Source organism: Penicillium canescens (genome assembly GCF_028828765.1).
Source record: "Penicillium canescens strain IBT 15451 chromosome Unknown utg000004l_segment0_segment0, whole genome shotgun sequence".
NCBI classification, from domain to species: domain Eukaryota; kingdom Fungi; phylum Ascomycota; class Eurotiomycetes; order Eurotiales; family Aspergillaceae; genus Penicillium; species Penicillium canescens.
The window spans coordinates 62514-87878 of NW_026703966.1; the positions used below are offsets into that span (position 1 = coordinate 62514).

At 47.5% G+C, this 25365-nt stretch overlaps 10 protein-coding genes across 10 annotated transcripts; 3 read left to right on the top strand and 7 right to left on the bottom strand.

The window, feature by feature from the left end:
- Positions 1-4486: 4486 nt before the first annotated feature.
- On the bottom strand, positions 4487-5163 carry N7446_005410 (Major facilitator superfamily domain general substrate transporter; the record flags this gene model as incomplete). The annotated part of the gene is made up of 2 exons (XM_058514158.1): positions 4487-4899; positions 4953-5163. The coding sequence occupies 2 exons, from the start codon at positions 5161-5163 to the stop codon at positions 4487-4489; spliced, it is 624 nt and encodes a 207-aa protein (XP_058371336.1).
- Positions 5164-6404: 1241 nt separating this feature from the next.
- Positions 6405-7940, top strand: N7446_005411 (uncharacterized protein; the record flags this gene model as incomplete). The annotated part of the gene is made up of 1 exon (XM_058514159.1): positions 6405-7940. The coding sequence occupies one exon, from the start codon at positions 6405-6407 to the stop codon at positions 7938-7940; it is 1536 nt and encodes a 511-aa protein (XP_058371337.1).
- Positions 7941-8807: 867 nt separating this feature from the next.
- N7446_005412 (uncharacterized protein) lies at positions 8808-10343 on the bottom strand (the record flags this gene model as incomplete). Its single annotated transcript, XM_058514160.1, has 1 exon — positions 8808-10343. One exon carries the CDS (start codon positions 10341-10343, stop codon positions 8808-8810), a length of 1536 nt encoding a protein of 511 aa, XP_058371338.1.
- Positions 10344-12741: 2398 nt separating this feature from the next.
- N7446_005413 (sensor histidine kinase) lies at positions 12742-14157 on the bottom strand (the record flags this gene model as incomplete). The annotated part of the gene is given in 5 exon segments (XM_058514161.1): positions 12742-13230; positions 13241-13678; positions 13700-13938; positions 13959-14074; positions 14099-14157. 5 exon segments carry the CDS (start codon positions 14155-14157, stop codon positions 12742-12744), a joined length of 1341 nt encoding a protein of 446 aa, XP_058371339.1.
- Positions 14158-14189: 32 nt separating this feature from the next.
- Positions 14190-14888, bottom strand: N7446_005414 (histidine kinase HHK3; the record flags this gene model as incomplete). Its single annotated transcript, XM_058514162.1, has 3 exons — positions 14190-14303; positions 14327-14471; positions 14566-14888. The coding sequence occupies 3 exons, from the start codon at positions 14886-14888 to the stop codon at positions 14190-14192; spliced, it is 582 nt and encodes a 193-aa protein (XP_058371340.1).
- A 2928-nt stretch (positions 14889-17816) lies between these two features.
- Positions 17817-18857, top strand: N7446_005415 (YoaK family protein; the record flags this gene model as incomplete). The annotated part of the gene is made up of 2 exons (XM_058514163.1): positions 17817-18183; positions 18250-18857. The coding sequence occupies 2 exons, from the start codon at positions 17817-17819 to the stop codon at positions 18855-18857; spliced, it is 975 nt and encodes a 324-aa protein (XP_058371341.1).
- A 771-nt stretch (positions 18858-19628) lies between these two features.
- Positions 19629-20970, bottom strand: N7446_005416 (uncharacterized protein; the record flags this gene model as incomplete). Its single annotated transcript, XM_058514164.1, has 3 exons — positions 19629-19999; positions 20082-20847; positions 20929-20970. The coding sequence occupies 3 exons, from the start codon at positions 20968-20970 to the stop codon at positions 19629-19631; spliced, it is 1179 nt and encodes a 392-aa protein (XP_058371342.1).
- A 1310-nt stretch (positions 20971-22280) lies between these two features.
- Positions 22281-22623, bottom strand: N7446_005417 (uncharacterized protein; the record flags this gene model as incomplete). Its single annotated transcript, XM_058514165.1, has 2 exons — positions 22281-22486; positions 22602-22623. 2 exons carry the CDS (start codon positions 22621-22623, stop codon positions 22281-22283), a joined length of 228 nt encoding a protein of 75 aa, XP_058371343.1.
- A 183-nt stretch (positions 22624-22806) lies between these two features.
- Positions 22807-23814, bottom strand: N7446_005418 (uncharacterized protein; the record flags this gene model as incomplete). Its single annotated transcript, XM_058514166.1, has 3 exons — positions 22807-23377; positions 23421-23747; positions 23801-23814. 3 exons carry the CDS (start codon positions 23812-23814, stop codon positions 22807-22809), a joined length of 912 nt encoding a protein of 303 aa, XP_058371344.1.
- Positions 23815-24607: 793 nt separating this feature from the next.
- On the top strand, positions 24608-25342 carry N7446_005419 (GNAT family N-acetyltransferase; the record flags this gene model as incomplete). The annotated part of the gene is made up of 1 exon (XM_058514167.1): positions 24608-25342. One exon carries the CDS (start codon positions 24608-24610, stop codon positions 25340-25342), a length of 735 nt encoding a protein of 244 aa, XP_058371345.1.
- Positions 25343-25365: the final 23 nt, after the last annotated feature.

The window sequence follows — 25365 nt, forward strand, 5'->3', positions numbered from 1 at the left end:
CTTGACGGAGGCTGTTTGACTTGCAAAGGTATGGCAATTGAGAGTTAAGCAAACGAGATTGGCGGCTGATCAGGTCGTCTGGAGGAAGAGAGGGACATTTATAGCTGGCGATGCTTAAGGAATTCGGAGCAGACGCATCTGCCTCGTTGTGATGAATAATGAGACAAGATGCTGGAAAAAGTTGGCAAAGCACATTGTGATCGACCAATGCGACTAAATGCGGGTCTTGTTGGACGCCACAAGTTGCAGAAACGTTAATTGTGGGGCAGGATCGGGCTATTGTTGGCGGAAGGTGATCCACATGTTAACCTTAATTCCCCATATGGGTGTTGATCCCTTGCACGTTCCTGTCACGAATGCTTCCAAGCTAGACTCCGTCCACGGCATAATGGGCCCGGCCGATGTTGTGATTGGCGCGAATGCCGCTATCCCGACTACGAAGCGGGACAGGGACACAATGCACCCCTGTCTATCCTGAAGCCAATATCCCGTGTGTCTGAGCCATTGCAAACTGTGGAGTTTGGGACGCCATCTGGACCCCCGTGGCATAGGTCGGCCCTTCCAGACGCGTAAAGCTTCTTCCGATCCAGGTACACCTCGGCGCTCTATGCGGACGCTACACTCCCACGGACAAGAGCCGCCAGGTCTTATGTCCGTCAACTGGCGTCTCGTACGATTTGAAAGCCAGTGTAGTAAGTCTCGGAACTAATGACGCATGATGTCTCAATGCATATTCCGTCCCAACCCGCTGAAGCGCCATCCTATGATAGAATCTACGCAACAGTATTGAAATAATTGCCCGAACTAAACGCAACTGCCGGGGCTAAAGCAGGAGACTCAGCACTCATCAGGTGGCTGTAGCCATAGCCACTAAATCCCTCTGCCGATCAAGCGGGCCGGAGCATGAAAAGTCGGGTGAGATTAGACATTACGTGTTTCGGACCGTGCTCGCACTGTCTCGATGTCTCGGTGAGTTACATTTGCTATATAGAAATGCGAGGTTTTTATTTGTCTCGGCATTTCGTTGCGGAATATTCTAACATATTATTGGTTGATACAAGTATAACTCTAGACGAGGTGGAGCTTCTTTAATACCTCGAATAGTGGTCCGATGACGCAACGCGGCCCACAGACAACTTTGATGATGCGGAACCCCGGAAACCTAGATTAAATAAGGGTCGATATACATTAACGTATTTCCCTAGCGACCTGGCCATCCCAAAACACCATAGCAAATCCGATATATTCTACACTGATATCTTAACAACCACGTTTTAATTTTATTACTTGCCGATGGCTGTTGATAGGCTTTTCAACACTATATATCAATTCTGAAGAAATCTGAACCCTCCATTGTTATGGTATGGAAAAACACGTTGCTAGGAGCCTGAAATATATATACCTCAATTACTAAACTTATAGAAATTCTTTAAACTCCTCTTAGAGACTAGATACCACCTAAAAAGCATTATTTTTAATGGGAAAGTCCCTATAACCTGCCGTTTTCTGTTGCTATGTTGTAATTTATCGTATTTACTATGGTGTTTTAGGGTGGCCAGCTCCATAAGGAATACATTATTGACCGTCATAGTATGTGAGTCTTAGAAACCCAGTCTAGTACTAAGTCGTCTTCGCTCTAGAGTATATCAGCCATAAGAAAAGGGCCTTGAAACTTGGCCTTGCCTTATCCAGAATCAACTGGCCTCCCGTTTGTTCTTGGTTTAGGACATAACTTGCTACACTTTAACTTAATGGCCACTCCTGATTCGATATGTCCCTAGTTATATGATCTGATTTAGTTCCTAGGAAATCGCCACTCTAAGTTTATTCTTACTACTTTCCTATCACGCGGGGAAATCTTTGTGATAGTGGGTTAACCTTTCTTATGGAGATTCCTAGGGCACTACAGTCATAATATCTTTAGATATCATAGCTACTGCGTCTTAGAATTTCGCTATAGGCGAGCGTATCTATGTTGCTAACCTTTTAGTTAAAGGGTCATTCGACTAGTTTAAAGATAGATAGTTCCTTTTCTCGCTTACCTGTATTTGATTGTGCTTCCTATTACTGCTTTCTAATATGTTTAGCAAATTCAAACCTACTTAGGCTTACTTTAGCTTACACGGTTGATAGCTGATCTTCTAGGTCACTATCGCCTATGCTACTAACATAATGCTGTTTGGTTACTATTAGGGCATATTCGGTATCTTCCCTTATACACGTTTTCTGAATACTCGACACTAAGTCCTTAGGCGGCGTTTATCTAGACTGTACTCAATTTGGTATTTGTGTCGACTATCTGATTTTCCTATTAGAGACGGTGAGCCGATAGCTAGAGGATATTGATTTGTTCTTCCAGGACAACTATTTAGTGTTTATTTATACTAAGCCGGAGGTGTTGCCTTTACGACCATACCGGTACATCCATACCGGTACATCGACATCGAATAGGACTTAGTATATCGGAATAAGCCAGTGTCCGATATAAAAGAAGGAATGCCTAGATAGGGAGAGCATATAGAGGGTATATGAATCCTTTTTGATAGCTAAAGCCTTTAGATTTTCTTTCTTTTCCGTTCCTACAGAGAAGCGATCAACAGTAAGATCCGAGGGATACGTAAGATAGACATTTTGTACTCCCCGTTCTATTTCTTCTACTTTGTTCCTTTTGCTTCCCTTCTTTTGGAGCTAGATTTCACTTAATTACTGTTGTGCTTAACGAACAAAACTTAAGGTTCCCTTTTTTTTTTTTTTTTTTTTTTTGAACTATTATAGACACGGCATAGGTCTAATTCCTGAACAAAGCAGGATCTAGAAAGCAGGAAAATGGACATTTTCAGCATCAAATGCCTTATGGATATCATTATAACCTGCAAACCGGCCAACATTCCGAAGCATGGGATGTAATGCTGTAACCAATCCATTGATATTTCTAGGGAATTATTTCAGAGTTTCTCTCCTTTTAGGAGGAGGATTGCCTGTTTAATCCAAGTTACTACTTTAATTCAAGACAACGATATCTATGCAATCTAATAATTGCGTGTTTGTACCATAAGCCCCTCGTCACAACCGCGGTTTCGTTTTGAAAGGAACTCTCGGTGCCATCCTATTTCGTTGAAACCAGAATGGAACGTCCTTCCTTCGAAGGTCGACAAGATCTAAGGAAACGAGAATAGAAAGTGCGTATATTCATACGATATCCCAGTTTCCGAAGTCTGTGCGCTCACTTATATCACTTACTTGGAATAACTCTCTCGCCGCATAGTTGGGGAGCAATAAATGCAGGCGTAATATTCGTCGTTTCAAAAAGGGGGAGACTTCATCCGTAGATAACCAGCAGAGCAGCGACCCATAGTTATAGTCTTGTGCCCAGCAGTTGCCCATAGGATGAGTGTTCCCGTCTCAATTAAACACTTTTTACTTACTCACGACCATGTTTCTTGTTCGTCGTCTAGTTGCCGTGTACCTCGGATTTCCTTGGCGTACAGTATTACAGGACACGGTCCTACTCACCCAAATATCCACCTTACCGAAGCTAATATATACTTTCAAGTAAAACCCTGGTGGGCGATGAGGACCGCACAATCCGGCAAGGTACGTTAAGCCCGCAGAATTACGAGGGTCGCACGGTGTCCAGTCACCTCTCTATGATCAGAAAAATGAGAATTGGTGAAAATACTTCTTTTTACCAAGAAAGTGCTTCTTACAACACGCAACGCAGAAAAACCTGGACATTTGATTGACAAGTCACTTAGTATGAAGAGCAAAGTGAGATTCGAGATCAGTCCCTCAATTTTATCCCTGAGTGCCTAGTAATTGGGAATAAGCCAGATGTTGACTTGTTCAATTGATCTTATATTGGAGGTGGTTGACCACGCAGTAGTAGTAAAAATGGGACCCACTTTTGATCCCCAATCAAAAAGATAGCCAATGTTAATTGCAATTTACTCCTTGGTTACTGTATATGCCTGTGCAAGCCTCGAAGCAAAGAGGGGGGGATAACAGCTGGAATTACAACTTGTCAAATTTCGAGACCCATCGGAGGTGACTGCGTATTAATTGTTAAAGCCCTTGGTTGGTCCCCACTTCTTTCCTCCAAATCCCGCAGCCATGTGGGTGGGCATCTTGGAGTGCTGGCATTGGTGGATACACCGCTACCGTGCCAGTTTGGCAGTCTGAGATCTCACCAACACATAAGAGAGGCTCGAATGTCGTTACAGATGGCGTTTTTGTTGGCGTTGGTGTCACTATAGGTCTCTGGGTTGATCTCGGATTTTACTTCGTGAAGGACAACTCCGCATCATGGCGATTCCCTCTTGCCTTCCCGGCCGTCTTATGTATCCTGGCTATGGTTTCTATCCCGATGCTCCCGGAATCTCCCCGTTGGCTGATTATGACCGGCCAAATCGAAGAGGCTCGGAAGGTAATGTCGGCTCTTTTCGAGCTAGAACCTGATTCGGATGAGGTCACTGAGGTTATCCATGCTTTACGCTGAAGCTTGATCATCGTTTTGATGGGCTTGGCAGGGACAGGGTGTCAACCAAAAACGAGAGGCATCGCGCAATCGTGCGTCTGAGAGACGCATATAATATGGTTGGCTGCCGCAGGCCCAAAACGCGGGAAGCTTGAAATCCACCCAAGTGACTGGAAGGCCCTTGGCGGGAGAAGAGACATTCTTGGCGAGAGGTCTTGGCGGGCAGTTACAAATGAGCGTTCCAAGAAATATTCTTGCGACGATAAACTGAGCAAAATTAAAGGACGTCGCCATGAGAATACAGCCAATCATACAAACGAAATTGGCCCAGAAGATGACCTTCTTCCGCCCTAATCGATCACCTAGATGCGCGCATGACAAGGCTCCGAAGATGCCACCGACGGTGTAGAGAGCAATGACTGTGCCTATTCATTCACCAATCAGTAAGATATACAGAAACACCATCTCATTGACCAACCTTGAATCATCGAGTTGTCCGCTTTCAAGTCTCCCTCCGTGTTCATAGTGTCCATACGAGGGAACTGTTCGTTGAAGGCGGGAAGTGTCAAAAGACCTCCGGCCACACTCATATTGTAGCCATAGCAAGTGAAGGTTGGGAACACGACCAGTGCGACTGCTGCTCTGAGAAGTGCGTTGCCGCGAAGGCCAAGATACGGCGTCAAGCCCATGCTGGAATTGTACAAGAGATACAAAAGGATAAAAAGGAAGGGAGTGAATTGGGAGAAGTAAATGTGAAATTGAACCCATGCGATAAGCCCGACCTCACGATATTATATCAATAATATCGTATCTCAGTGTCGAAACTCAAGATGGTGAGCATCGACGCAGTGCATGGTCGCTTGTAAATCTGGGTCGAAATTCTAGGGTGGAACTCGCGGCCATCGGCGGTCACCGTCAAGCACCAAGAGGCTTGAAACTGCTTGACGGAAGCTCAAGTCAAGTGCGTAGCTAACGGATGGTAGGCGAAGTGTTGTCTTTTTCACGTCAGCGAGCGCCATCCAGGGCACCTTTTTTTGTGCCCAGCCAGATGGAGAATCGAAAATTGAAATTGACTGAAGATTAAATCGATTGGTGAAATCGTGTCGAGTGGATGGATTGGCTTCATATGGCGGGGAGCGATTCTGTGCTACTTGCCGCCGCCCAAAACGTCCACGATGTCCCGATCTCCAGTTGTCACAACGCCGATGGCCCGAATGGGCGCATGGCGTGCAAAATAGAAGATTGCTGTGGCGCCGCGGCCCGCCTGAAGAATGTTGAGTTTGTTGTCCGATGCATCTTCCATCGAGATCCGCCACCGGGACCTGCAACACGATTTACCACCCACTCTGTTTCTTGAGAGCTCTCTTCAAACCAACCTGGCATCCATACACTCTCGAGCAGTAACCCCTCCTTTTGCGGTGACAACGCTGTGAAGGCCCGAGCGGGAGTCAAAGAATTATCGTGATCTCGGAAGGACTGCCCCTATTCTTGTACCTGCCCTTCTGATGGCTCGGCCATGCGCATCAGTCGGAGGCAGCCGAACACCGAGTCCAAAACACGGAGATTGTGGCGATCTTCAATCCCTGTTGGTCTTGTTATCTCCCAATTCCCAAAGGAACTTCAGCGATCGCCAGACGATGCTACAGCGGTGATGACCGTCCTTCAGTGCAGCAGGTGCCCATCAACATTCCGATGCATCACTTTCAAAGATTAAGCAGCTTCTGATACCGGCTTAGTGACCTTTTATTTCCCGGATATTTCCGGGGCCTTGAAGATATATCAACCTGCGTGGTCCTCGAGATGGTAAGTTGACCCAAGCCGTGAGCATTGATCTACATTTGTTTTTACTATGTTTATAAACCCCCTCAGGTCTTCCATGGGGACTTTTGCAATATGGTTGTCTTTTACTGTACTGATTTACTGCGGCGCCATGGCTGAAGCAACTCCGTACACGGTCTATCGCGGTACATTCGTTCAGCTTCCCCACCTTGATTCCAGCTCCAAGCCGGAGCTCGCTCGAACCGAAGGTGTCCTGTGGGTCTCTTCAGAGGATGGCCGTATCAAAGGATATGATTGGCAAGTCAACGACGATGCCAGTTTCCAATCGTTCCTGTCTAGCCACGGCTGGACCGATGCTGAGGTTACGGTTGTGAAGTCCAATGCCAAACAGAACGAGTTCTTCTTCCCCGGATTCATTGATACCCACATCCACGCGCCTCAGTATCCCAACTTGGGGCTGTTCGGATCAGAGGGTCTCCTTCCCTGGCTGAACGAATACACCTTCCCAATGGAAGCTAGCTTCGGCTCCAAGTCAGACCCAGAGAACAAGGACACCGACCCTAGAGACACACCACCGGCGGGCCTCCGGGTGTATGATGAAGTCGTTGCTAAGACTCTTGCCCATGGCACAACTTGCGCATCTTACTTCGCCACCATCCATGTCCCGGCCACCAATGCCCTCGCGGCCCTTTGCCACAAACACGGCCAGCGCGCCTTCATCGGCCGTGTCTGCATGGACAACCCCGATCAGTGCCCGTCTTATTACATTGACCAATCCGCCGATGAGGGCTTCAACGCAACAATCAGGAGCATCGATTACATTAAGAAGCTGGACCCGAACGGAACATTAATCAACCCAATTGTAACTCCTAGGTTTGCCCCAAGCTGCTCGAACCACTCCCTCGATGGCCTTGGAAAATTAGCTGCATCCTATGAACCGCCCCTCTGGATCCAAACGCACATCTCCGAAAACCTGGATGAGGTTGAACTCGTCCAGCAACTGTTCCCAGAGTCATCCAGCTACGCTGATGTCTACGACAAGGCTGGCCTGCTTACCAACCGTACCATTCTCGCACACGGTGTGCACCTCACTAAAGATGAGATGACTCTGATCCGCGAGCGGGGCTCCAAGGTTGCGCATTGCCCAGCATCGAACTCTGCTTTGGGCTCTGGACTTGCTCCTGTCCGCTTCATGCTCGAGCAAGGCGTCACGGTTGGTCTGGGCACGGATGTGGCCGGCGGGTACAGCCCCAGTATCCTTGAAGTTGCGCGACAGGCCAGCTTAGTGTCTCGTGTGGTTCAATATAGCGCGGAATACCAAGCGCTGTCGGGTAACAAGACATCCGATGGGGGTGAGAAGCTCTTGGTCGATGAGGTACTCTATCTAGCCACGCGCGGCGGTGCAGCAGTCGTCGACATGGCGGATGACATTGGTGGCTTCGATAAGGGCATGATTTGGGACGCGCAGCTGATTGAGTTGGGTGCTGGTGTGACGAATAGCACCACGAGCCCGCTTGATGTGGCTACTCTCGCTGATCGAGCTGAGACTGGCCGCGTTGGAAATGTGGATTTGTTCGGAAATGAGACTTGGCAAGAGCAGATCCAGAAGTGGATGTGGAATGGTGATGATCGGAACGTGAAGAATGTGTGGGTTCAGGGAAAACTGGTCCACTCCAGAGATGAGTGAGTCTTGGTTTGGTTTGTATACGTAGTTGAGTGGATTTGTATACATAGTTGGTTTGATGTCGATTGAGTGTATATAAGGGGTAGGTGGAGGGCGATGTTGTCGTCGTCAGGCACTGCGGCCATTACATACGAAGATTGAGCCAATCTGTTCATGTAACCCCTGTAAAACGAGTCCCCAAATCTGAAAGTGCAGTCGTTGAGAGAGGTGTACTGGGCGCGGGACAGAGAATCGGCCATCGGCTCAATCCGCTCGTTTCGCCGCCTACCATACAATGAGCTATCAAGACGTGGTGACCAACTAGGACGTGCAGCTATCCTGCTTTATGAAGGGGATTAGGTGTCATGCTGCATTCCCAGTATTGTCCTGCAACGTGAGCGCGGCTGCCGCCCGTTTCCAATACGTATGTAAAGCCTGTGGAAATGTGGAGAGGCTCGACATATCCGAGCCGCTTTTCATCAACGAAAATAATACTGCGACGGACACTAACTATGCGTAGATACGCACCCGACTCATTATCTTGGAACGTCCTACTTCACAGCATACATATCTTTTTCCTCGAAACCCGTCTAGCTCTACCCTAATAAGTGCTCCGCGAAAACCAGAGCGCTGTCTGTGTGGGAGCGAGCAGTTCTGTGGCTGCTCTAGCTAGGTACACAACCAACGGCAGCGAGTCCGCTCAACATCCGAACTAGAGCACTAGTGGAGCTACTTTCTTATGTTAGACCAGCCGAGTTCCAACGCTTCTCACGTTTACTCGGTCATGTAAAACCTCAGGGCTTCATTCTTCTAGCCTTAAGCTATCGTATTCTTCATACTAGTCTCATAGTCTGCATAGATATACATTTCCATAGAATCATATCACATAACTTATGCCATCTCAATCTGCTCATCCTCGGTGCCCTTGTTCTTCATAACTGCCACATCATCGGAAGGAATAACATACGTCGCCCACTCGCGAACAGGAACTCTGTCCTGGAAGAGTCTCTCGATGTCCGCATTGCTGCGACCCGCAGTTTCACCAACACAGAACCAGGAGTACGCTAGCAAAAACAGGGTTGTTCCTCCATAGACGAACCCGATCATCGGACCCAAATTGCCCGTGTAGTACATGTAGGGGCTGGTGAAGACCATGAGCCAGACGGTGATGAAGAAGACGCCCATGGCGCACGAAGTGATCTTGTTTCTGTTGCGACCAACAGACATTTCCGATGCGATGGAATATGACAGGGTGCCGATGGAGAAGTTATAGAAGATAATGTTGAGGTAGGCGAGGACGACGATGCCTATACCGATGCCACGACTGAAGGAGCCATCCTCGGATCGGGTAGTGCCGAGGCCACCGACTGCGACGAGGGAGACGAAGATACCCCCAGAGCAGACGAGAAGGTTAGTGCGACGCTTGATCTTGTTTCCGAGGACGACTGATACACCGACAGTGATAATTTGCAGGACGTAGATAATGGTGTTGATGGTGAAGGGATCTGCGACGCCGATGGACTGTGCGAAAACCACACCATAGGTGTACCAAAACTGGATACCATTGATCTGCTGGACGAACATGGCACCGCAGGCATAGAGGAGCTTGCGACGCTCAATGGGGTCCGTGAGGAGGGAGAGCCAGGTTGCGTCTTTTGCCATTTCACGCTCCATCTGTACTTGGCCATGGATTGTTTCGATGTCCGTCGAGGGGTCATAGTCACGAGAGCTATGGTTGATCTTGCGAAGAGCCTTGATGGCTTTCTCGCGCTTGTCTTTGTACATGTACCACACCGGGCTTTCCGGTGTGAAAGGCAGACACAAAAGCATGACACCGGGAAGAACAACCAGAAGGCACATGGGAATGCGGTATGATTGAGCACTAGGAATGCTCTGCGTGCCTTGATTGACACAGGCGCCGACCAGTTGCGAGATGGACTGCATGAATTGGAAGCACATGAGAGCCGGACCTCTGATGGCAGACGGTGCAACCTCTCCAATATACATCAGGCAAGTAGCAGTGAACTGCCCGACACCTAGGCCAATGAGGACACGGCTGACATAAAACACTGGATCGGAGCCAAACGAGCACACTTGCACGATGGCTCCGACAACGATACAAATAGAAGCCGACAGGAACACAGCACGTCGACCGAGAAAGTCATTAATAGGAGCGGCGGCAATGGCTCCGACGAGCTCTCCCACGTAGATAATACTAGCAGACAACGACAAGAACGTCGTTCCAAGCGAATAGGAGCCATCTTCGTTTTTCTGCCCATAGTCCTTGGCAAACCATGTCATGCCCTGAATACCTGTATAATAAATCGTGTCGTAACCGTAGCAGAGGGCACCGATGGCGGCAACTAAACAGTAGGCGATGGCCCGCCGATTCGACTTCCAGTCGATGTCGAGTTGAAGGCCTCCCATGTTCGGCAAACCAGGCGAACCAGTAGTATGAGAAGGGGATAGAGAACAAGAAGACCCCAAACCTAGAAGTCCACAGGGAGGAGCACAGCACCAAGTTCAGAAGAAGGCAATCAATTGATTTTCAGGGAAACTCCTGTTTATATACCCTTTTGATGGAGGGAAAAGAAAAGTTTAATCATAGCCTGGCCAAACCAATAACGTAGGCGCTCATGTGTTGGGGTATAATCTCCACGGGGTTTACTGGTCCGCGGTCGAGCATCTCCACACTCCATTTCATGGCATCCTTGGCCTTCCTGCAGTCAATGTGTGGATCAAGGCATATTTACCCCAGATGTGGGCATCTTCCTTATTCGCGCACTTGGAAAAGGTTTTACATGTGGCGTTTCACTTAAAATGTTTCGAAGACGGAGGTGGATTTTCTAGTGGCGGGAATTCTTAAGTAGAATTACCGAATTCTCAGAGATAGATCCCTTTCAGAAGTGCTATCGCCGATATAAAGCCGACAAAATGGTAAATGGGCGTGCGAAGAGAGGGCCGATCGAAATTTCCCGATCGACCCGACAAATTCCGGGCCGCCAAGCACCGAGCCACCGCCAAGCCGACACGGGATACCGCCGACGTTTTGTCAAAATTTCTCCGTCGGGTCCAGTCAGGCTCCCCGAATCTACCCCGGACCCCAGGCACCCGGGTTTTGCCCCGTGGTTAAGGGGCCTCGGATCTTCCCCGGTCAGCCACATCAGGAAATCGGAATGACCTCTCGCTTAGACTGTCCGACCGTAGAGCTTCGAAAGAATGCGTTTCGGTCTTGGTATTTCTTGGAGAGTTTTGGATCACGCTTTTGTGCCAGTTCTGGAAGTAACATATCGTTTCCGGTCGGTTTTCAGCAGGCCACCGTCCAGGTCTATACTATTATTTCCATCAACCCATGACAACAGCAGGTTTTATCTAACATGCACCGACAAAACTAAGGTATATAATGACATTCCAGATGGGGCCAACAATCCTAACTTTATCTTCCCCACACCCAACCATCTGTATTTATCTTCTTCAAAATGAGTCTTGCTATCTAGTTAGCCCTTTATAATAGACAGGACATCACCTGGGCATGTCTATTGGGCTTGCTGGTGTCATGACAACCATCTTTGTTTCTTATTTCATTTTACATTGACAACATTTTCTTTTGCCAAGGATCTCTGCGCCAAGAATCTGTACGTCAAGGGCGGCCCAAGAGCCAGCTTAAGGCAAGCCACGAGGACGAGAAATACGAGAAACATTATACGTAACTACACCGAAACTTGACCGAATGACGCATCTTGGCTACGCAAGGACCGTACGACCCTGATTTAACTCTTTGGACTCCTGCGGCGAGTCATGAACTCAGCTATATCTGGTACAAATTAGCTCTGTAGCATGTCCTCCACCCATAAGGCTGCACTGGTATCCCAGATCATGGCATATGCTAGATGAGCTGAAAGGTTCGTTCCAGCTGTGTCACAGACACCGTCTTTATTGTCACAGAAGTTGTGAAGCCGGTGAGCATAGGCGGAGAGGGCGAGCAGCTAGGCCTGGGTATATCGGTGAGGACAGACAGGTAAAGCAAATGTTTTTCCTCTCTGGTATACGATGATGTTGCATCCCTCAAAGGGTTCTTTCATTCAAAATAGGGTTTATATAAATTTCTAGTAGGCGTCAGAGGCTGAAAAATATCGTTGCACACTACGATCCAAGAGCTTTATAACAACAGGCTTCACAAAGTACTCATCGGCGCCAGCACCTTCTGCCTCTGTACTATCTGTCGGACTATCCTGACCGGTCACAATGAAGATGGCGCTCTCTTTCCATCAATTCCGCTTTTCCAGTAACCTGATCCGTCGTGTGGTTTCAATACCTTCACACGCTGGCGTTTGAAGGTCCATGACAACCAATTGGATCGCAGGTCACTCGACACTTGCGTGTGATGACCGAAACGGAGAAAATATTTCCATGGCATGGAGGCCATCAGCTGCGCAGCAGTATGAGAAACCTCGCTTGCTACAATACATCTCCAGAATGCGCAGGCTGACGACGTTATCGTCGATGAGCAATGATGTAGGCTTGGGAGGCACTTTTAACACCAACAAAATGGGCCCCAGGGTCATGGCTCTGCCGAAGCATCAAGGTGAGGCTGATCTTGAGCTGATGATGTGGCGGCTAGCCTAGGAATGACTGTAATTTGTTGCGGTAGTTGAGCCGGCCATCCTTCCGGAGAATGTGAAACACTTCTAGACACGGCACCTTGGAGCATACTTTGTTGCGCGTTCTTGATCTTCGAGAGGAGTTATCGGCCTTCTCAAGAGCCGAAGTCATTGCCGAACTCAGGAAGGGTCAGCTCACACAAACGACATTATCAGGAGTGCGATTAATGCAAGGTTGCCTTTGGTGAGGCTGGAACAAGACAAATGGCGACTTGATCAGACGGAAGGTGCAATAACTCCGCGCGGTGTTGCTCCAAGCAGGGCGCAAAGTCGAGGACGGCAAATCTGTCCTCTATGGTGTTTGAATTATTGAATCCAACGTGCGTAAGGTATTTGATAAAGATGTTGCACAACGATTTGCTATTTCGCATCAACTGCCATGTTGTACAATTTGGAGGGTAAAATTTCAATAGTGAGAACTCAGACTGTGCTGGTGAAATTGAGCAAAGGTATTCAACTTCTCGGAAGGTAGCTCTGAAATGGGAACCACGATCAATTTTAGATGGTATCAATTCGATGGACCAGTGACGGAGTGTTGTAAATTCAGTTGCTTGAGTTAGGCCCAAACCGGCACCTGGCGAGTGTATGCCGACTTTCCCGTACGGCTCCAAAATGCGTTGATGGTGATCGGGGTGAATTTCGCGGCCAGTGTCCTTGATCGACAGCAAGTGACATGTACCCGGGCAGTATAAACACGGATACGACAACAGTCCCCTCCAACGTGTTTTGAGTGGCATTCACCGCAAGCGGAGGCAGGCTGTCGCAAAGCAGGCTAAGACCAATCCGAAGACGGTCGAAATGCAGCGGTAGGTCGTGACAGAGGACCATCGACGCCCTATAGCGTGTGTCATCCAAACAGATCTTCAACACTTCACCCGCTAGGTCCTGTTGAATGGAGTGTGGGAGATAACACCGATCTCTCATGGCGGTGTCAACCCAGCGGTTTAAGGTAATCATGTTATTGGCTATCGCATTCAAGTCTCGGCTCGCAGTTCTGATGGTGTTGAGGTGAATAGAAGGTCCAAGGGAAGGGCGCTGTTGGGGTAATTCCGATGAGAGTGGTAGTCGGTTAGGAGTCTCGCCTAGATCCCGCGAAGGCAGCTAGTCAGTTAGGGGCTCCACGGAGCCCAGGGTTCCCTGAAGTGGAGTTCGAAGCTGGTGAGAAAATCCTGGAAGAAATTTCTCTTTCATTGTCATAACTTCTACCGGCTGATGTTTCTGCCACATCTGGGAGATCATACCTGCGCAAGTGTGAACAAACCAGGAATCGACATCATCAAATATCAACTCCAAGTCCTTGAATTCTACTATGAGTAAGCATGCTCCCGACACATTATCGCATGGAGCAGCAATAACACGAACTACAAGAGTAGATGGAAACTCCGGATTGTTTGGTTCAAAATAAAGCCATCAAAGCAGTCGGTGTCTTCCCATAGGCCGCTTTCAAGGGCAGACGGTAAAACACGGGCTTCGTCCTTCAAGTTCAATGTACATATCCTTGGAGGATTGTAAGGTGATCACTGCATCAGGATATGCGTCCCGTAGTATTCCAAAAACAGGTTCGTTAGAGACCGTGTCATTCACATCATGTCGCACTGTAAAATCAATTCAATCATTTGACGGCGTTCTCTTTGCCCCCTTGCTCTTGCATATTGAAAACTACATCGGAAACAATCCAGTCGGCCAGTCTGACGAGTGTCTGTTGTTGTGCTTTAGTCAAAGTCTCCTAGCTCGTGGAGGATGTCACACATAGTGAACCAAGTCCAATGCACTCTCCGGATTCGTCTTGTAAACGAATTGGTGCACCTGCATATGCCCGGAGTCCTCCACATTCGAGGTATAGTAACTCTTGGAATCTCCAGTCCTCCACAAGCTTCGGCAAGAGGAAGGCACTCTAGGAAGTAGGGTGAGCAATTTTCAGATCAGAGGAAGAGCCTCTCAACTTACGCTCGGAGGCTAAATAACTGTGTGCGCACACATGGTTTCACCGCGGGGAAGAATGCCAAGTTGAAGTCCAACTTGTGGCCAAGCGAACGTAGAAAGTAATGTCTTGGATGCCGATCACTGCAAACTCCCATCCGATCGATTCCTGGTCAAAGCATGCCTTCCCCTGAAGCTGGGAAAGAAGCTCGCTCTCTTTGTCTATATCGCGGGTGTAGTACCAAGCATTGACAGCCGAAGCCTTTCGTTTTTGGCCAGGGAGGGCCGAGGATATCGATCCGCAGAGCATGAAGGCCGTTGCCAGACTGTTGACAGTGCGTATGGATCGGCTTTCAGGGTTATAAAGAGTTTCCACTTCTGGGGACGCCATTCTAATTGGTTCATCGAATTTTGCTGGGTCGTAGATGGGGCCCAACGATCCGCGGCCGCGTCAAGGGATGATAGGCGCATCCGCCACGGGAAATTATCCCCCCACCGGCCCCCAAAAAAGGTAAAAGGTTTCTTCCATATTCACAGTGGAGACCAGTATCTCAAGCGAATGGATGAGAGAAGGAATCCGGAAGCGTCGCAAATCGCGCCAAGCATGTGAAAACGGTGAGGCGGTCAAGGTTCACTGGTGGAATGAATGAGAGTCCGCGTGGGCAAGAATCGCGAGAAACATCGTGATGCCTGATAAATAGAGTTACCTGACTGCGAATTCTCGCACAAATCAAACCGTCTAAGTTAGCAATAGTGATCAGGCGGGCATACCCAAGGAGGTCGTGAGGATCCCTCCAGGGCAGTCAGCAATGGTCAGCGATACGGGGGAAATTATTCTGTCTCACCTTTCAGGCCACAGGGAATTCACTTGACGAGTATAACTACGTATAACTACTTCGTGGCCAACGTTGACTCAAGCTTATGTTACCTTCAAAACCTCGCCTTCAGTGTTACTCCGCCCTTCTTCTTATGGGGTTTTTGATCTTATCTTTGGCAATACTTACGGTCTAAGATGCTGTCCTCCTCCACTGCCAGGTTAAATCCGCGCTTTTGAGTATATTCTAGAAGGTGAAACTCTGATGCCAGTAATTGAATGCTGGCTGCTTGCAGGACCAATTGTCATGTTGCCACCAGGGTCGCTATGCAATAGACTACATAAATATATATCTAACCTAAGTCGAGGCATTGCATTAGATTGATATGGACGCCGCTATGATGTGAAAGGAAAAAAGAATTCACACACATCACAAGACCGCATTAGTACCCTAGCAAACAAATAGGTGCCTAGCAAACAAACAGGTGCCTAGCAATGATCAACATTCATCCCACGCCGAGGAACTCTCGTCGTCGTGGCGTAATTTGTTCTCAAGAGATTTGCGGGCGGGGTTAAGGCACCGAAACGAAATCGACAATAGCCAGTATTGAGGATAGACGGTTAGAGACTTGATGTGGTTAGGATCATCACTCGCGATAAGAGATTGACTAACAGCAGTGACATTATTGTCCGACTATAACGATCGACTACGGAGGGGTCCTTCTTTGACATACAGTACGGGGCATACATGGACCGAACCCCTTGCTTAGATACCACTGACTATGGCTGACCCCGTGACAATGTCACGTTCAATGTTTTCTCCCAGGTACACATAGGACCAAATGTCGTCTGTGGTTCTATAACAGGGATGGATCTCGCTCATGAGCTACCCTATGCGTCAGTCTGTGTGAGAGTTACCCACCACATCTCGTAGCTGGTATTACCGCAGGTAGTGATGTCAGACTCCGCTTCCCCGTGCGATTAACGTGCCCATGGGGATGGCTGAGTCGGCACCCCACCGAGTTGAAAGGAAATAGAATTCCTCCTTAGAGACGAATCAATGCAACCCCACCTTGGCAGTGTATGAAATTCCCGTTGGGTTTTTCATCAAGTGTTTCAGTTCTGCCGCGCCTGACAAGAGCTGCAAGAACACGCTCTCAAAGGGTTGGGCCTGGATTAAGTATTGCTTTTTTCCCACGTACCAACCCACGTGGCATCGGTGAGCTCTTGCATTTGAGTGAAAACGTGGAGGAAATTTTAAGGTGAGGCAGTCGGCAGAGAGGCTGCCGAAAGAGAGTTGAAAGGGGGCGGGGGCTCCGCCGATTTCGACATCATCCGAAAAATGCCAAGGTCTAAATGTTGTCAGCAAGGCTCGGCCTCTCTGCGGTCCAGTCACCACAGAGCACGGCAATCGAGGCTGTGTTATCAAAGGTCGTCGTCGGCGTTAGCGTCCAAAGATAAGACTGACTAGTGACGAACTACTGATGACCGCTGTTGAAGATCATCCTTGGCAAGCTTTCTTACCGTGGTGCTTAGGAGCCACAACCGGACTAGGTAATGTAGATGCGTCGATCCCTTGGCAAAAGGCACTCACGATCTTATGGTACGGCCCAGAACAGGCGGTGCATCCCAAGATACGACGTCAGCTTAGGTCACATGTATGTTTGCACGGTAAACCTATAACACAGCGACTTGCAAGGATGATTCAAATCGACTATACCCACAGTCTTGGGAATTTGAATCCAGAACATTGGCGCCCACTACTCAGCCAGGGGATAACCTCGCCGCAAACTTGTACCCGTGCCCGAACGCTCCAGCTAATCGGTGAGCTAGAATTTGAACTTTCAGAATCACCGATGTAAAGGAATGGAGACTTGTCACACTCCACCAGTGAAGACGAATTCCGAGTAGGGCTCCGAACGTCATAGAGTTTCATTCCTGTTCAAGGTTAAGGGCGGAAATCGCATTCAGCGATGATGATCGGGGTGCCAAGGTCCCGCCGAGGCTCTGCCAAGATTGCGTATGCGCGATGAATCTATCCCACGCCTGGAGGAACTGATTAGGCTTCCCAATTTCACAAGGCCCTTCATTTTTCCATCAGCTCTTTGTTCTTCTATAGTATTTATTGGTTCTCTGTAAGCAGAGTATGGTAGTCTAGACCTTCTCTCAATAAATACACGCTACTCGATTCGCCGTATATGTGAGAGCAGTGTCACACGTATGCGCGCATGGTAAGGATGGGATGAGTAGTCCTGTTTCATCTTTTCCAGTTTCGCTCTTATCTTTCTTGGCGGTCACCCTGTTTATTCCTTGGGTGGGAAGTATCGGAATGCGCACGAAAACGAGTGAAAAAAAGAAAATCGAATAAAAATATGCATATGTAGATCTAGATGCATATATACCGTCCGCCCCTCCTAATTTTGGGTTTCTGTGAGCAATCAAACCTTTTTCATTGTCTACTTCGACTTGACCGGTTATATAACTTATATCAAGATAAACTTAACAATGCACCAACAATCTTCCTCCCCGCCAGAAAACATACAACCACCGACTTCAGCAGCCACCCCCGACCATGGAAGTCTGAGCATATCCCAGGACACCCACCCTGTTCTTTCCTCCAATCTTGATCCTCCCAATGAAGAGTCAAAGTATACGCCTGGGCTTTGGTCATCCGGAGGCAGCACAACGGTCTCCCTCTCTAGCAATCAAATTGGAGAAAGCACAACAGTTGGCTCGGTTCTCACCCGCCACTTTCGAGCCAATATTGACACTAAGCATACTGATATAGTCCTCATAATATGTGGATTTGTTGGTGGCCTGGTTGATGGGTTGTCATTCAATGCATGGGGAAGCTTCTCGAGTATGCAAACAGGTGAGTCACCTCTAATTCCAAATACGTATGCACTACTCGAGGGAATGGTTCTAATAACATGATTAGGGAACACTGTTTTCCTAGCTCTAGGTCCTTCCGGCCAGCCTGCTTATCCGGCATACCTCTGGGCCAAGTCTCTCATCGCTCTCAGCGTTTTTATTGCCAGCAATGTTTTCTTCATTCACCTCCATCGGATACTAAGCCCACGACGCCGTTCAACAATGATTGTCTCGTTCACCATTCAGACTTTGGCTCTCCTGGTGACAGCAATCTTAATTCAGCTTGGTGTCATCTCCCCAAAGCCGGAAGACCCTCGTGCCCCAATTGAATGGATGCAAGTTCTCCCGATTTCCCTTTTAGCTTTCCAAGCTGGAGGACAGATATGTGCCTCCCGCATTCTTGCGATAGATGAGATCCCAACAGTGGTATTGACAACGCTTTTATGCGATTTACTTGTCGACCCGAAGCTTACCGCAAAATTCAACCCGAAACGAAATCGAAGAATAGGGGCTTTTCTGGCTTTATTTCTTGGTGCAATGACTGCAGGGGGTCTTTCAAAAGTCACCGGTATGGCTTCAAGTATATGGTTTGCTATGGGCTTGAAGCTAGCAATCACATTGGGATGGGTTGTTTGGAAGCCAGAGGGAAGGATGAAGAGAAACATGGATGTTTGATTCGTGTTCGCAGATTGCTTTATTTGATAGCGGAGTGTTTTTTGAGCGAAATCATATTAATACCCTGACATCAAATAGCGGGACTTCAGGCCTCGCGCTACTATATCATTAACGTTACTTTTCTCTTAGCATTCTTCTAGTTTTAGTCACAAAATTTGATCAAGATATCGTTCTCTGTAGAAAGCGTATCAATTCTAGTACAGTATCCGACCAATTGGAGATGTCAAGAACTCTGTCTTTTATTACCCCTATTTCTTGCTATTTTTAGGAAACTTTTAGTTACATAATGAACTCTCGGATATAGTCTATTCCCGAAGCATCCGGATCATCAATAAATCCGCTTCCATGCAGTATTCGTTAAGGTCATACTTTGCTTACAAGCCAACAAAGGAAGATGCCCCAGGCTTGAAATTTGCCTGAGATGTCAGGCTGCAATTTGCTCTGCCAATTTATTTCTGCTATTCTGAAGCTAGATGTGCGAATGCAGATCATATTTCAGATTCGGCAACAAAAACGTCTTGAACGCGCTTATAACAGTGTCACCTTAGCAAATCTGAGCTATGAAAATCTCTTTTACTAGAGTAAAGTTTCCAATGCGCAGACTAAATGCAGCTTAGTCAACAGGTGCTGGTGAGATAACTATTTGAATGGATGACAAATATTGAAGCGAAGGAACTTAGTATATTGTTTTTTTTTTCCCAACCCTTCTCAAGTCTATCCGAAAATCTAATAAACATGTCTACAAAACCTGTTTCTAATAATGCTCTAATTTCACCTCCTGTCGTCTGCCAATACAAAATGCAAGACGCCGGGCTGTCCACTCTCCTGCCTCTTTTCTGATACATAAATGCACTTTCGGAAGGTCACCATCAACGAGTATAAGAAGCTTTCCTCTTTTTCTTCATGGTAATTCTCCCCCAACAGAGGCTGGATTGCCTTGGTAGCCTGTTCCGCTTTGTAAAAGGGAATACGACTAAAGAGGTGATGAACCACATGATAATCAATGATTTCGTGGAAGAAATGACGACCAATGAAACCTGTCGTGCGATCAATTGTCGCCAGTGCACCTTTCGTATAGGTCCAAGCCTCTGCGGTATAGTGTGGAACGGCGGGATGGGTATGTTGAAGATATGTGATGGCAACTGTGAATCAAATCAGCCTTTTTTTCCCCTTTGTACTTGGTCCGGTGGGGTTGTATAATAGCAGTAGAAGGTGAAGACATACTCAGCCAGTGGTGTACCCAAAGATATGGAATGACGTACAGGAGTACGACATTCCACGTCCCAATAATAGATGCCGTGTAACACAAGATAGAGCCCATGATCATCAGTCCTAGATCGGACAATGCAATATACTTCCACTGAAAGGGCGCAAAGAGTGCACTCGAGGGATTATAGTGGCTCGCAAATTCGATTTTGTCTTTACCATCAGGCCCGCTCTTTGTACCAGCGGTCACATTCAAGAAAAGATAGAGCTGCCATCCCATCAACTGGTGTCCGATAAGCTGCATGAAAGAGACGATCGGGGTTTCCTCTGCAAGGTGCTTCAATTTCTCGATCTGAACGTTCTTCTTTGTCGCAAGGTCTTTGTCTGTCCAGGGAACAAAAACGGTGTCCTTTTCCATATGACCGGTATAACGATGATGCCGAGCATGGGTAATCTTCCATGAATAGTAGGGAACCATGAGGAATGAATGTGTAGCCCACCCAATGAAATCATTGAGACCCTGATACCGCGAGAAGGCGCCATGGCCGCATTCGTGAGCCAGAATCCATAGCCCTGTTCCAACACAGCCCTGGAAGAACCCGTAGGTAACCCAGGCAATGATTCGAAGAGGCAAAGAAGGGATTAAATGGATGAATGAGGCGGCATAAATGAGTGTTGCGCAGTAGACGATGTCACGGGCCAGGTACAGAAGAGAGGTAGAAAGAGATGATTCAAAGCACTCTTTCGGGATCGCATCTTTGAGGGATTTTAAGCTTGGGACGTTCTGTATTCAGACAATGAAAGATGTTAGCCAATGCAAGCGAGACAACCTGGGCACTGTTAAAAGACAAGCAGTGCTACGCACCTCATCTGCCTGCTTGGCAGGTTGAGTGTTCAGCTCAGACATTTTGAAAAAGGAGTACAAAATAGCATAGAGGAAGCTACCAGCTACCAGAAGGGAATCTGTTTGACTTTGTAGTCGGCCCTTTTCCCTTTTTTTTTTTTTTTTTTTTTTTTTTTTTTTTTTAAACTAAAAAAGTTTTCTTCTCCCGGTTCCCCGTGAAACTATCCACTAATTTCAAAAAGAGGGAAAGGGCTAGATGTACGGAACCATCTCACTCCTTTTTTCCAAATTTGTTCCAGAAAACTGTCAAAGTTGATGCACAGACAGGAGGCTTCTATCCTGATTGGACAATCGGCTCTCGGGTGGACGTTTAATCCATGGATTTACTGTGCACTAGCCATTTCCTTTTTTTCAACGTTTTCCCCGAGATCGGCCCCAACGGATTTGTGGCCTTATCTTTGTTAGCTATAGGTCCTACCAATTACACCGAATAGAGTAGCATACATCAACGGAGTCCAAAGCTATAATTACAATGCACCGTTGTATACCATTGTTCCTATACTTTTCGGCCGCGGCCCGAGAGCCTCCAGCCCCTTTTTGAGGCGATACGACTCAAAGGATCCACTCAGCCCCAGTTGGAAAAATTTAAACATTGACTGCTTGGCGGCGAATTCCTCCCCTGGACTCAAAGGGGCAGTAAGTATTTTCCGATGTTGAACATTATAGTGCTTTCTATGTACTTGAAGCCTAATGCCATAAGGGATGGGGGCGATCAAAATGAAGAAACAAAAATAAAAAATAAAAAATAAAAAATAAAAATAAAAAAAACCGCTCTTAGATTGCTTGCCAGTGATTGACGTTTGGAAGCGCCATGGCTTTTCTGACATTACACCGGTGGTTCTCTGGTCCCTCTAATCCCTGTCGGGCGATTTGAACCATTTTCTGTCGAGTCTTCATCGTTCGAATCTTTGAATCTAAATTAAAGATAAGCATTTGAAGTGCTAACGCAGCTGTTGGAGATCTCCAAATCCACAGGAGCCTGGGATCCTTTGTAGCGGGAATCAGAATTTCCCCTATGGCACTCGACAGAACACTCATGAACAGGAAGATCGCAACTACCAAGGCTTTCATACTTGGTGGGGATCTTGCATACGCCAATTCGTATGCGGTGCATTGCAAAAACATTCACTTAAAGCCCTAACGACCGTATTTGGATTCTGCCACCAAATACTAATAGGAGCTAGATCAGCACATGTCGAGGTAAGTTGGCCACATGGTGTTAGCGCGTACACAAGCTATTGCACTATAATGCCTGCAATCCTAGAAAGCGTGGCTAGAAAAAGCCCAAATGTGATGCGGCTGATCAGTCCCACTTAGATTCTATAGCGGTTCAGCATCGGGTAGATCCCAAATGTCGGAATGGGGATTGCAACAATGATGGTCAGCGCGATAAATTTGTTCAGCACATCCCTGGGAGCACCATTGGTAACCGTGGATGCCCTTTGATTTGATGCTACCGAGTCGATACCACCATTGTCTAGGTTCCAGAGAGGATAAAACCAAGATATATCATACGCGACTTATTTCAAGACAAGCCAGTAAGGGCGCAATAGAAAACCCGCAATCGTATTGGTATCAAACTTATATGTATACAACCTCAAATTTGCAAAGTCAAAGGGACAAAATTCATACACTGACCGACCGTCCTAGCAACATCATTCACATCGTTTCTAGTTCAGTTGAAGATGACGCCTTTCTTTCTGAGGTCTGTAGGATATGCCGCGTCCCAGAAGTCCCGACGCCAAACCTGATACTTTGTTTTGCCGTAGTGCCATGAAAGCTATTTTAAATGCTCTAGTCGGTTCAGATCCTCCACTAGGCGACTCCTTGTACATTTTCTTATAAACAGCTGCCAGAAGAACTAGGAGCAACAGATAGATGACTTCTATCAGCAAAAATGACAACCAATATTTCGGCGTAGGTGGTAGCAAGCATAAAGAGGGCGCCGATATTGATAAATCCGTAGAATATAAGCAGGGTCCTTATGGTTATGGCTTCTGGGTCAACTATAACAGTTTCTCCAGACTTGAGTTTTTTGGTATAGGCTGTTTTCTGACGCTGTTGAACAAGGATCGTAGGCGAGACGTCGGGCTTGAAAATTCCAGCGCCAAACGCAAGGAGGATAAGACCGAGGATAAATGGAGACGCGGCATTTGCTGGCCCTTTCTGAAGAATGGAGGCGATGGCACCGATGACTTGAATAATGTGGGCTAATGCACAAGTAAGCACCTCCACGATGATTGCTTTGTACTGACCTACGTAAACATCGGCCCGCCACCCTCCAAAGATGGGGATCACATAGACCAGGAAGGAAAACAACAAGACCAATCCAGAGATAGCTTGAAGTCCCATACCTAATGCCCCTGCTGTCTGATAAGTTCCTCTAGGGCTGGCACCTGCTCCATACCGCCTATGTATTGTTTAGATTAGGCGCTGAAACAAAGGTCAGAAACTGGGTCGAACCTTCAGGTAATGAGAACTGGATGAAGTTTGGAAAAACGGTCTTCGTCCCGCAATACGATGCACGTTCGGCGAACTCCACGAGACATAGGGAGAAGGAAAAAAGGGGCAAGGTCCCTACGACTTTGCGTAGTGTCTGATGTTCCCTCTCTGTCGGTAAAGGGTACTCCTTGGCGGATTGGTTTCCAGAAGCCTCGGATTCGAAATTGAGCAAATACTTCACCTCACCAGTACGTGGAATGAGGGTGTGATCAATCGAATTGCGAATTGTCAGGCCAGTCGCAGCCACGTTCACGACTTGATTTCGTTTTTCAAGGTAGCTGTGTAATTTTCGATAGATTAGCCTTTGACTGCTAGAGGGGAATGGTGATACCAGGACGGATACATTTCACGGCGGCGGGAAGTCGTAGAGGATACCTGAATATTGGCATTGAAAGCTACGGTAATTTATATTTCACGTCATCTAGCTTTGACATTTTGTCTTATTCATGGCCGGAGACTAACAAGTACGCCAAGCCATAAATTAATGTCGCGTAGGCTTGACACTCACCTTATAAGTACTCATCTGGTCACTGGCCACTCACAAAACCGCAGGTGGAGTGTTCCACTCCCATAATTCCCAATCACGTTACACGGACTCGAAATGATAAATTGTGTGTACTAGAACACCAAAGGGAAATAAAACACCGAGATTGATAACCGTACTTTGATACACTTTCTGATAGCTGGTACGACGGATACTTGCCTCGCAAAGCCCAGTGGACAATATATATAGCGATTATACCAACCAAGTCAGCATTGAGCTTGTATCTGAGCGAATCGATACACAGGCAGTGAGATACTACAATTGCGCTAATGATAGTAAAATGACGAAACGTGCTACTAACTGCATTTGGGGAGAGTTCCTGCATGGAAATGGCCGAAACGCACTGGAGCTCACAATCTGCCGGGAAAGGGATATCTGATGCGCTAGAAACATCGAATTATACATTGTAAGTATTCAAGCGTCGGGCGGCGACATAGTTTCCACTACATGAGAAAAGCTTCAGCCATGTTGATTGAGAAGAGCAATTTCATGTTATAGCCGAACTACGTGTCCGATTCGACCCACGTGACCCACACCTTTCTCGACTCCCTGTTGATCCAAAGTTCATTCATAGTTTATCCACAATCCGCCAGCATGGGTCACTCGGACCTCGTTACTGTGGGACACTTCGCTATCCTCACTCCGAGATTGGTCCTCGTTCCTACCCCAGTCGCAGTAGATTTGAGTCCATACCGGGCACTCTACTCTGAACTGCATGCAGATGTAGCATTCTGTGAGATGGCCTTTGGTCATCATTTTCCAGCGCGGAGATGGACTGACCAAGAGACCCGTGACGTGATCCAATCACGCGATATCGAACGTTGTTGGAAAATCCGAGGTTTGGGTGATTTCGCTGTGGGATTTCGCCCGCCTACCGAAATGAACGAAGTCGGGAATCAATATCTGCCAGAGACAGATATCACCGAGTTTCGGATCATCGAAGGTCAAGATTTTGTGCAACTTGCTGGGCCGAGTAAAACCCACCTAGCGGACATCGAATGGGTAGGATACGCAGGTGTCCGTGATGCAACAACAACTTCGATGCCATTGCCGGAACCTGGCGATCTCGATCTGCCATCATGGGTCGAGATGATTGAAATACGATATGGCGTCTCTCCAAGATGGTGGGGTACGGGCATTGCAAAGGAAGCATCCAAGGCAATCATGCAGTGGTCCGCTACTGCCCGAGGAGTCAAAAGGTTCATCGCCGAGACGGAGAGAGAAAACACGAGGAGTGCGGGACTGCTGCAAAAACTCGGTTTTACCCTAAGCGGGACCAACTATTGGAAGGAGCCCAGTGAACTTGAATGGCATTGTGCTGTCGAATGAAATTAACAGCCCCCTAAACCGCC